The sequence below is a fragment of the Talpa occidentalis genome, unplaced genomic scaffold, assembly GCF_014898055.3.
Source record: "Talpa occidentalis isolate TD23 unplaced genomic scaffold, MPIMG_talOcc4v2.1, whole genome shotgun sequence".
NCBI classification, from domain to species: Eukaryota; Metazoa; Chordata; class Mammalia; order Eulipotyphla; family Talpidae; genus Talpa; species Talpa occidentalis.
In genome coordinates, this window is record NW_026555331.1 from 54,130,752 (window position 1) to 54,142,867 (window position 12,116).

The following is a 12,116-nucleotide window of genomic DNA, read 5'->3' on the forward strand; positions in this document are numbered from 1 at the left end:
ACAAATGTCCTCAACTTCTTGCAAAACTTCTTCCATCTTCCACTCTCAACATGGTACAACCACAATTTTTTTAAATTCTTTTTTATTTTTTTTTAAATAATAAATTTTATTTTTATATTCCCCATAAAATTGCAACCCCCCCATTTTGACCCCAATCCCTCCCCTCCCGCCTCCCACCCCCAAAAAGTGTCTCTGGTTCATAGTTTTTTGTTGACAACCACAATTTTTAATCGGTCTCTCAAATTGCTTTCTCTCTTCCCTGCCTAGTACTTCTGGGCACAGTCAGAGAAAAATCACAATCTCGTGACTATTTCATGTCTTCAACTTCAGATAAATCCCAGACCCACTTAATCATCTTTTTTATTTTTCTTTTGCCAAATCTTATTTCATTTCCCTTGATTTTTCACAATTGTCAACATTCACTTTAATCTCCCCTATCCAATTAACAATTATTTTGTCAATGCTCTCACTTCTAAATAAACAGACAGACTAAGGCATCAGATACAATCTCACACTTGCCTTCTCCCAGTCTACCTCCTACTTTATCTATAGATTTGACTACCAGTTCTTCCATTCTTTCACTTTTGTGATTTTAATGATGATGTGGATGATACTGATTGTCTACAGCTGAGACTCCTACCTAAACGCATTCCCAAGAGAAAATGAACCAAGAAAATTAAGAGTAACCTGTCCTCTATGCCAAAAATCCACATGCTAGTTTCCTACAAAATGCAGATAACTGTGTATGGAAGACTGAAACCAGAGTTACCTACATTATTTAGGGGATAACCAATTACAAAACCCTGCTCTGTTTGGTGTTGTATTGAAACATGGCTTCAAACTGTCAATTTATTTTCCAGAAAATCTTCATAAATTTATAAAGATTATAATTAAGCCATTTTCATCAACTTATCATTTTTAAATTGTTTTAATTATATTAATTATGTAAACAAGTATTGTATTCCAAATTTGAAAAATTGCTAAGAGTAGAAGGTTAAAAGATTACGGTGATTACTTCACAATATATGTGTATGTGTATGTGTATATACCAGCAAACAACAATGAAGCATTCATAGATATCTCAGCCTTGCAGATATAATCTCCTAACCTCCTATATAAAAAACTACTGCCATGATATCTCAGGGATATTTTTTGACATTTATAATAGTCTAGGAAGACGCAGATATTTGTGAGTAGAGGCTAGTAGATTTTGTAGATGACAATATGCATACATATTGGGTTGTCGGAAAATAATGATGCATTTTTGCTTGAAAAACAGGAAAAATACATCATGAATTTTCCAAGAACCCAATATACACACATGCATATTTATAGCATAATTATGCCACACACCTAAAACTAACATAGTGCATATCAATTATATTTCCATAAAAACAAATTTAAAAACAGAACAATGGATAAACTCACAAAAACAAAAGGAATTCAATATGAGAACATGGTCAAAGACTAAAATCTCCTCATGGAATCTCACAGAGCTTGAACAGAAGGGAAATGAGAATTATCATCCTAGAAAAGCATGTGAAGTCTTATTAGTCAGATTCCCATAGGAGTCAGACAAGGAGTTAGCTACATAAGCAACAGACATGGGAGATTTGGGTTTGAAAATAAATATCAAAGCAACAAATAAGTATTTAAAAGAAAAAAAGTCAGACTTTTTAGTTAAGGTATGTCATAATCAAAGATTGAAGTTTACCCTATTATCTCAACAGTGCTTTTTGGGGAGATGAGTTTAATCTAGACTAGGTAAGGCTGGTTCTCCAATGTGCAGAGTAAATTAATCTTCCTAAGCTTGAGCTTAACACATACAATAAAATTGAGCCTTAGGTAAATAGAGGACAATCAGCCTTTTGAGCAACAAGAAAACTTTGCATAAATCTATTGTTTGCTTTTCTACACAGTGAGCTATAAGTATTTAATTCAAATTCTTTATAAAATAAAGTTCAGAATTTATTTGAATTTATCTTAGTGAAATATTTTCACACATTTCTAAATCTTTACTTCTATTAAGACTGAATACATAAATTCTCACATTCTTAAGTATAATATATATTCAAATTCAAGGAAAGATATTTTATGACAAATTTTAGCATATGGTTGAAGTAACAGATGAATACATAAAAACCTAGGAAACCATGTAGATTTAGCTTATTATAATCACAAAGACTTTTGTAAATTTTTATTTTAAATATACCAAACTAACTGCATTTGATTTTCATTTACCTTCACTTTCTGCCCAGAGGGCTGCAGATCCAGAGAAAGTTCTTTGAAGTTGTCCACGATGTCCTTGTTTAGACTGCAGATGGTCAATGAGAAATGGGATTGGCTGGTCAGGTGTCTCAGTTATTAATTTGGTCATTAATTCCTAAAGGTAGAATAAATGTACACTTACATCATGATCATCACCATAATAATAACAATGGTAATAATAATATCTCATATACAGCACTTACTATTGCTAGGTTCTGCTCTAATTGCTTTATGAACAGCAACTAATTTAATCCTTATTAACAATCTTTCTTTGCAGGCATTAATTATTGTTCTAATTTTGAAGAAACTGAATTGCAGAGAAGTAAATTGTCTATGCTACACAGCTAATGCATAATAAAGCTGATATATATTTATTTATTTTTTAATCTATTTTTATTATTCTACTTGACCAAAAGCATACTAAAATTCTAACCTAAATTCATTTAATCTAGATTTTAACCTAAAAATTTTAAAGTTTAGATGAGTGATGGTATACATTATATTTTTAATGAACCTTCTTAACCATATATAAATATGCCAAAAAATTGTTGGCATGAAACAAGTAACAAATCAGACTCACTCCTCCTTCTCTTCCCCTCTTTCCTCACTTCCTCCCTCCTCCTCCTGCTCCAGCAATAGACAGTTCTGTACCTGCAAAAGCAGGTTCTTCCATTTTTGGATAGCGGGAATGATGTTTTAAATTGGGTAGATACCGGACTATAGGCAATACCTACACAGTGTTTTTTTCCAGTCGGGAAGAACAAAAAGTAAGCTTCAATTTGTGGCCAATAGAAATCCTAGATTGTTCTCATACGACTAGCTGTCAAGCCATGTGGGTATTATTTTGTGCTATGTAACTGGTCTTATCAACCCAGTTACTCATTTTATCTTCATATTAGTCACATTTTATCTTGCTGGTTTTAGTCCATAATCCTAGTCTGTCAATTGTCATCTTAAACTCAGATTTTGTGAGTGGCAATAGTTAAAGTGAGTAGGTCAGAAAATCACATACCAGGAGTATCAACAGAAAGGATACTGGAAATGTCCAGTCCCCTCACTTTCTTTTTTTGTTGGTAGCCTATATCCTTTGAACATCTTCTCTCAGATGTTCAGATGGCTTGTCATCATTCCTCTTGAATGATACTTCTCTAATGATACCTTCTTAGAGAGGCTTACCCTAACCAATCTTTGTAAGTCTTTATCACTTTACTATTTTATTTCCTTTGCAGCACTTAGCACTCTCCAGAGTTTTCTAATTTAATATTTGCTCATCTGTTTAGGCCAGTCTCTTCTCATGCCCTACAACCGCTGGCCTGGTTCAATCTCTACCCTGTCCCTACAGCCTGGGACAAATATCTATTGAATGGATGAATGCTGGGTTTATTTACACAGAGAAATATTAATAATTCAAGAACTTACTGTACCAGCAAACAACAACGAAGCATTCAATTCCACAGATATAATCACCTAACCTCCTATGTAAGAAATTACTGCCATGACACCTCAGGGAAATTTGCTGATATTTACAATAGTCTAGCAAGACACAGATTTATGTGAGTAGAGGCTATAGATTTTGTAGATGACAAAACTACAAGTTGATCTCAGAGACATGGATGAAATAATTCAAGGTATTATAAAAATGTACATATCGAGCATAGAGTTGGTAAAAAGAAAAAGAGTAAAGAATTTGTACCACAAACACTGTGAAGCAAAATATGTATCAAATAAACATAACTTTTAAGATTCTGAAAAATAGACAAGCAAACAACCAAAAGTTAGCACAAGTCTTCTTTATTTCTATTATTTAAAATACAATTATTATGTTATAACACAGAAGTCATTTCTCTACTGTGATAAAGCAATGCAATGTTCAATTAAGCCCCAATTATGTATCAGTGGGATACAAGTTTAAACATTTTGGATTTGCTCCTGTAAAAGAAATGTACTATATTCTATTAAAATTCAATTTATATTACAAAATCTGTGAGAAAAATAGAGAGAAAAATAGAAGAACCAACAAGATTGCTCTTGTCACAGGATTGGGCACTCAGATAAAGCAAAATTAGGTCAGATAACAGGGCTTTAAAGCCACAGCAATTTTTCTACCCCGAAACCTCTGAAGATTTTACACACCGTTCTTTCTTTCAAATTAAGTGGAAAATTTCTAATGTTTTTTTTTTTCTTTTACATTAAACTGAAGTGCTGCCAAATTGTGTTTAGAAAATGTATCATACAATCATAATAAACCAAGTAATGACTGCTAAGTTAAAATATCAGTTTAGTAACCAGTTTTGGATACCCTTATATTCCATGAAGGAATATATAAGATTAAAGACACAGAACAAATTCAGTCATAACCACAATAAAAAGAGTTAATGTTTGCAATAGGATATGCTGGGTATCCTGGTTGGACAAGAATCTAGTTTTAGATCACTGTATTTATAAAAGAAATTAAACTGCCTCATACCTATTGCATGTATTCACTCATATTAGGATTTAAATGATTTTGAGGACTTAAACCTGACAGAAACCTCTTTCTCAGATGTGAAAAAAATTGTTCCCCTGGATGTCTGGTGTTTCCAAAACCCCCAAGACCACAGTACTACCCTGGTATGAAATACTCCCAGTAATACCTGCGCTCCCATGAACCCCAAGTATACCAGGCTATTCTAGAACTCAGCACTACCCTGGCCTAAACAGGCTGCTAGAAACAGGACCCCCAAGGATCCATGGAGCTCAGACAACTCTGGCGCCACTATACAATTGCCGCCCTCTCCCTGCCTCTTCTATTACAAGCTTTCCTGAAACCTTTCTCAATACTCTTCTTCCCCTCATTCTGGACTGCTCACTTTTCACTGAGCTTTTCAGCCTCTCTCCAAACAGTTATCACCATTAGAATGTGGGTTGACAACTAGGCCTGTTTTTCCTCTTCTATTTATTTATTTATCTCTCACAATAATCCCTTACACCCTTTAACCTTGTCTCCCTCCTTCTTCTTAAGCTCAAAAACTTAACTTCATTTACTAGTATCTATTAGCCTTTGCAAATATTTTGCTTTGTCAAATCATCCTTATGAAAATGTCCAGTATTTATCTTTGTCATTTTGATTTGCTATACTACACATAATTCCTTAAAACTCCTTTCATTTCATTGTAAATGGCAATGCTTCCTCTTTTCTTAAGGCTGAATAGCATTCCATTATTTGGATTAAACCACATCCTCTTAATCCAAGTCTCTGTCAGTGCGCACTTAGGTTGTTTTCATGTCCTAGTTACTGTAAATAATGCTGCTGTAAATAATGAACAATGTAGAGTATATATTTTAGTTGAAATGCCCAAGAGTGGAATTACTGAGTCATACAGTATTTCCATTTTTATTTTTAAAAGGCAAATCCAGATCATTTTGCGAAGTGGCTTTCCACCAAAAATACATTAAGCTCTTTTTTCTCTGCCTCTTTTCCAGCACTTTCTGGAGGTCTTTTCAATGTGTGCAATTCACACAGTATAAAATGAATAACTCATTGTGATTTTGACATGCATCTTCTTTATCGAAGGTGATGATGAACATCTTCTGGATATTCTCTTTGGTGAACTGTCTGCTCAGATCTGCTACCCATTTATTAAGTGGGTTGTCTGAGGATTTTGTGGTTAAAGTGCATAAGATTTTTGTTTATCTTTTATTAACCCCTGTCAGTTGTATAATATATAAATATTTCCTCCCATTTAGTAGAATGTCTTTTCAACTGACATATTTTCTTTCACCGTATAAGATAATCACAATAGTTTATTTTTATTCCCTTGCCAGAAGGGTAGCGTCTCCAAAGGCATACTTCTCATTGATATCATTAAACGTATTGCCAATGGTTTTCTTCCACATATCTTATTGGTGCAAGTTTTATGACTAAATCTTCAGTCCACTTTTAGCTTAAGATTGTATGTGGAGTTAGAGTGTGGTCCAACTTCATTCTTTTACAAGTAGCTGTCCACTTTTTACAGTTCAATTTGTTGAAGAGATTTGCCTTTCCTCATGTATGGCTTGGCTCCTTTATTATACATTAAGTAGTGATAAATGTGTGGAACTATTTTTTGACTTTGATTCTGTTCCACTGATCCACGTGTCTATTTTTTAAATGCCATATTGTTTTATTTACTGTCACTTTAACAGTATAAAATCAAGTAACTGTGTCTATTTCTCACCTATTACCTCAAGGAGAAATTCAAGGTCTTTATGGTTCCATTTAAGTTTTAAGTATTTCTATTTCTGTAACAGGGTGGTCCCCAGGAAAGGGGGGTGGTTCCAGGTTTTCTGCCCCACCCAGAGAAGGGTAGAGCTGAGCATGGAGGAGAAGCTGCAGAGGAAACTGAGGAAGGAAGGAAGCAGGATGGAGAGCCAGAAGGAGACCTGGAGGAGGCAGACGGAGCCAAGAGACACGTGAAGAAACTGTGCTTGCCTTTTGGTGGAAGACTGGTTGACACAGATGTGGGTGAGACCCGTGGGGAGGTGAAAGTGGCGGCTTTTGTCTTGATTTTGCCCTTTTCCTCCCAGCCTTGTCTGGTTGTTTCTGATCCTTTTCTGTGGGTCCCCACTGGAAGATGTTTTAGACTTGGGGCAGGCTTTGGGTCCTTGTTCTGCGCCAATCCTGCTTGGGTGGACTTTTACAACCACGAGGGGAGGGGTAACTTTGGGTGTTTGATTTAGAAACTATAGTCTTTGCCTTTCCTGTATTGTTTACTAATTATATTAAAGTTCCTTTTCATTAAAGTCTCATGTGTTTTGTGTTGGTGCAGCGGTTGGCAGAACTTATTTCGAGCAGGCAAGTTTGCAGGGTCTGGGGTGCCCCTCTCCCTGCCCTGTAACAGTTCTACTACTAGATCTTCTAAGAATTAATAGTATTAGACATGAAAATTTAAATCTTTAGTTTTGAAAAGTTGCCCCTGGCAATAAAAAAAGATTGATCTCCTTTTCATTCCCTCCCCCGCTCTCACTCACACACACAAGATTTAATCAAAGAGAGATAGAACTGAGGGGGCTGACAGAGGAGATAAGAAAGGAGTCCAGCAAATGGAATGTCAGGTTGGAGAAAGAAAGCTAACCGCATAAAGCTTCACAGGACGTTTCCAGAAGGACAAAAAAAAAGGTGTTCCAGAGCAGCAAGTCAGTCAGGTATGGCGGCTGAACATCACCAGGATTCCAGAGGGAATAAGTGAATTAATCTACAAGTCTTACCAATCAGTACAGTAGTTACAACATGTAATTCCATAGACCTGGAGTCAAGCCAAAATTGAGACGGTGCGCCTAGCCATCCGCTCCTTCGCCACTGGTTGGCGGTGCTCGCCTCAGGGCCCACAGACTGCAGCGCCGGCCGAGGAGCAGCAACATGGCGCCACCTCCAGGTTCGCGCGGGCCCGGCGGCCCCGCGCAGGCGCAGATCGGGCTCCGGCGAGCTCGTCGGGCCCGGGCGCTGTAACCCAAGAGGCTGAGACCCCGGATCCCCGCCCCAGTGCCCCAGACTTTTGGCAGCGCCAGAATGCCTGGGGAGCAGAGTCCCCAACGTGGGTACGTGTGTGACACCTCCTTACTGCCCGGGGACACTATCGTCTCCGCAACTGTCCCAGAGGAGAGCCACTGACGCGGTGACTCCCTGGACCCCACACCAAACCTTCCCGGGACGCGGACATCCCCAGGGCCGAGAATTGTGCCAATCCCTGAAAGTCACCCCACCCCCATGCCCCCGGGAGCTGACTGCAGTGTGCCGGGGCACCTCGGTGTCTCTGAAGCGCTGTCTGTCGCCAGAAACCCCACACTTCTGCCCTGCACAGCACTCTAGGGACTCCATCATCAAACCCATCGGGGATACGGAAGCCACAGTGCAGAGGTGCTCCCAGCTGGGAGGATAAGGGACCCCACCTACCAACTTAGTGATGAAAGCCCTCTCCAGAGCTGAGAACTGCGGCTCACTGAATGTCCTAATTTAGGCCAGAAGATTTAGAAGGGACCCACCTCGACACCTTCTAATAATGTCCTTGCCTGCCCCCTTTTCAGCCAGAAATCAAAGCTGTAATTTGGGAAGCCTTCCTCTTTTACTGCTTCAGTAATTTTCAAGCTTTCCTTTAGCCAAAGATCCTTGGGAGATTTTTGGCTGTGGGCACATATAGATTAAACAAAAGTGGAAGCGGTAATAACACTCCTGCCCTGGAGCAAAAAAACATTTGTGGAAAATTTAGGCTAAGGACTTGGAGACTGATAAAATATAGGTATTAAGTAAAATTCTGTTTGTACTTACAGGCTGGTTAAATTTGGGGCATTCAATGTGCAAACAAAATATATTAGCAAGTGCCACCAACAAAGGATTTAATTCGTATTTAACTTATATTGAAACAAGCATGGAAAAATTGCTCGTTGAAACTGGAGCAAATGATGAAAACCTGAGTCACGAGGACAATTGTGCAGGACTGTGTCAAGTGGATCAGAGCATAACATCCTGCTGAGACCACAAGCTCTGGAAGTTGCAGGTCCCCACAAGACCGCCACCCCTTCCTTACACCTGTGTAAAATGACTTGCAGCGTCCTTATGAACTCCAGTGGGGATGCTAGGGTTTATGGTATATTTTGAGTATATTTAGGCACATGACAGATTTTCACCAGAGTGCAAGCCCAGGAAATGGGACATTGGGCAGTTTGTAAGTGGATCTGACCAACCAAAGCAAAGAAAAATTAATGAGGAAAACAAAGCAGAGAAAAAAGTGGAACTAAGACGCAGGCAACTGAGATCCTTGTCCTTATAATTCCCAGCTGGGCCCCAGAGAACCTCTTCTCTTTGAAATAGTCTCCCTGGAGCTCTGTCGCTTGTTCTTTCACTTTCTTTCTTTAAAAGATTTATTTATTTATTTATGCAAGCACTGGGTACTGTCAGAAGTGCGGGAGGGTGACAGAATTCACCAGAGCAGAGAGCAGAACAGGCAGACCGATGGGGGGAGCAGAGGGCGCGGCAGGAGTGGTCTGTCGCAATGTTGGACCCTCTCGCTGCCAGGGATGGAACCAGCGCTGCAGAGGCTGCCTGCAGCTTCGCAATCCAGCGCTCAACCGCTGCGCCACCAGGGGAGGTCCTGTTCTTTCAATAAGCAACAGTGCTTTTACTGACCTTCAGTGTCTCAAGTTATTGCATTCTTGAGTGGTATCCTTAAAAGCCCACCAATGTGTGCTGATAAAAATATCAATAATATTAATCATGTAAATGAAAGGCAATGGATGGTACAGGATAAGGCGGTGATTAGACACCAAGACTTTGAAATCAGATGGACAACTTTTAGTTTTGTTTTGTTTTGTTTTAAAGGTTTATTTATTTATTTATACAAGCACTGGGTACAGTCAGAAGCGCGGGAGGGTCAGAGAATTCACCAGAGCCAGAGCAGGGAGCAGAAGACAGACTGCTGAGGGGAGCAGCTGGCGGCAGGAGAGGTCTGCGTGCCATGTGGGACCCTCAACCGGTGGCCGGAGATCGAACCGGTGCTGCAGAGGCTGCGGGCAGCTTCGCAACCCAGCGCTCAACCACTGCGCCACCGTGGAGGCCCAATTTTTTTTTTTTTTTTTTTTTTAAATTACTGATCTTCTACTTACTGGCTATGTGACTGTTGGGGAGACAAGGTGATGGCCTTTATTTTTATCAATTTAACATTCGATACTTCATCTACTAAATGTGAATGATAATAGTACCTTCAACATGGGGTTACCAGGATGAATTAAATAAGATAATAAAAGCAAGACATTTATTAGGTGCTTGGGATATATGTAGCCTACTGTAATGGGTTATCTAACATTTCGTTCTAAGGCTGGGAGCAATTTCCCAGAATTGTCTTTATATAATCTGGTTTAGAGTTTTGCAATGTGGGGAATTTATAGAAGACCTACAAAGTAGAACGATGCAGAAAAAGTTTTTCTCTGGAGTCAATTGCAGGCAGATGTGAGGGCAGATGAAATCAGCTTCCCAGCAAATTTGTGGAGACCTCCACTACAGATCAGTTGTGAGATAGTTGTGAGAACTCTACAAAAATATTGGAGAACTGCAGCTTCGGCAGCAGCTTCCAGGCAAGCACTGAGAATGACCTGCTTCCCTGCTGCATGTAAGAGCTTTGGAATCAACTCTTCTCACCTACTTTTAGTAGCATATCTCTGATCTCTGTGCCCCAAACTTCTAGCTCTCCATCATCTGAACAATCATATAAACTCATTTGTATTAAACACTATATGACCCAGACACAGAATGGTTTCTGTTTTCCTGAGTGAACACTTAATGATCTACTCAAATTAAGTGTTAGGTAATATTTTGATGTCTACTATTACTTTTATAGATTTAGATCATATATTTTATATACTTACATTTGTTATCACTAGTATTGTCATAATCATTTTTATCACATATATTTTCATAGCATACCTTTTGATGCTATGAATGCATATTGTATCTTTATTGCTTTTATCTGATAATAAAACTAACAAATATTCTCTTAATGTAGCTTATACTAACTATAGTCTTGAACTTCATGAGTATACTATATATTGATATAAACCTTTTTTTCTTTTTGTTAATTATAATTTTGTTAATAGTATGAATTCAAATAAATTTATTTTTAAAATATAAATGCATATGAAGATAAAATTCATCTTTAAATGTTTGAAAAAATCAATCTAGAGATATCAATAACTAATTAATGGGTGCAAATTTATATTATACAACAAAAAAGGATGACTGGAAATTAAGGAACTATAACTACTAACAGGCAACCTTGTACTATATAGAATATTGGCACACTTAATGAGTGGAAGAATGAATACCAACTAAATAGTGATATTGATTGTCTCAATATACATTTAATTTTAATGTCCACTAGATAAAAGCATAACCATGAGTGAGTTAATAACTCTTCAGTGAGTCATTATTATTAATCAGACAACAGTAGAAATTATTTTAATACAAGATCTATTTCATTTGGTGAGAGCCATGGAACTGTTTGGTCAAAAACAAACAAACAAAAAAGCAGATGTGTGCACACAAATACCAAATTTTATGTAACATCCCTGGGTGTTTACCAATCCATGGACTGACCCTCAAAGCTTTAAGAATTCTTGCTTTGGGTCCAAAGCATTCAGACAGGATAACATTCTGCCTAAAAATTACTTATTGAAATACTTAGGTTACTTTTTACTTTATCTCCATAAGTGGTAAGTATTACTAGTGACCCTCCTAACATCAGGAGAAAGTTAGCAGGAAACCAAATTAAAACCATTTCCAAAATTTCTGACTTAATCTTACTAGTCTCTTTTGTTAAATCAATAAATATGCAAGATAGTGTTCTCTATTAATAATGGAGGTGGTGTCAATCTGATATATTTTTTACTCAGCACCTATTTTTTATTCAGCATCTTAAATATTAATTGCATATGCCACATTATCATCTGTAGAATGTTATTTTAGTTCCAAATTGGCATTAGGAGCTGATGTCTGAATTAATTCATATAAATCTGCATATATTTCAGTTTTCTGGTTTTTAATTAGATCTTATTAAAAATTTGCATCTGAGATTCCAACCTTCCAAACACCAATACCATTCAACTATATTTCATAAAAAGACAGATAATGGGCATTGGATTGTCAATAAATAAATGAAAGGATGTCTACTGGAAATTCAGTAATCACAAAACGTTTGTTTTTCTGAAACAGCATTACTTTACATTTCAATGTCACCATTCCCAATTGCCATAATTCTAGTTAATTACCACCTACAGGAGAACCCCAAGCTTTCTGCTCGCATTATCTCTCACTCCATTTTTCTGAATGGAAGTAAACGGGG

General features: G+C 37.6%; 1 protein-coding gene across 1 annotated transcript in view; it reads right to left on the reverse strand.

Annotated features, from left to right (window-relative positions):
* The window catches only part of CUNH8orf34 (chromosome unknown C8orf34 homolog), a 334,852-nt gene that overhangs the window by 268,715 nt on the left and 54,021 nt on the right, over positions 1-12,116 (reverse strand). Inside the window, 1 exon segment of the mRNA XM_037505640.1 lies at positions 2,242-2,383. Within this exon segment, the coding sequence (XP_037361537.1) occupies positions 2,242-2,383 (142 nt within the window).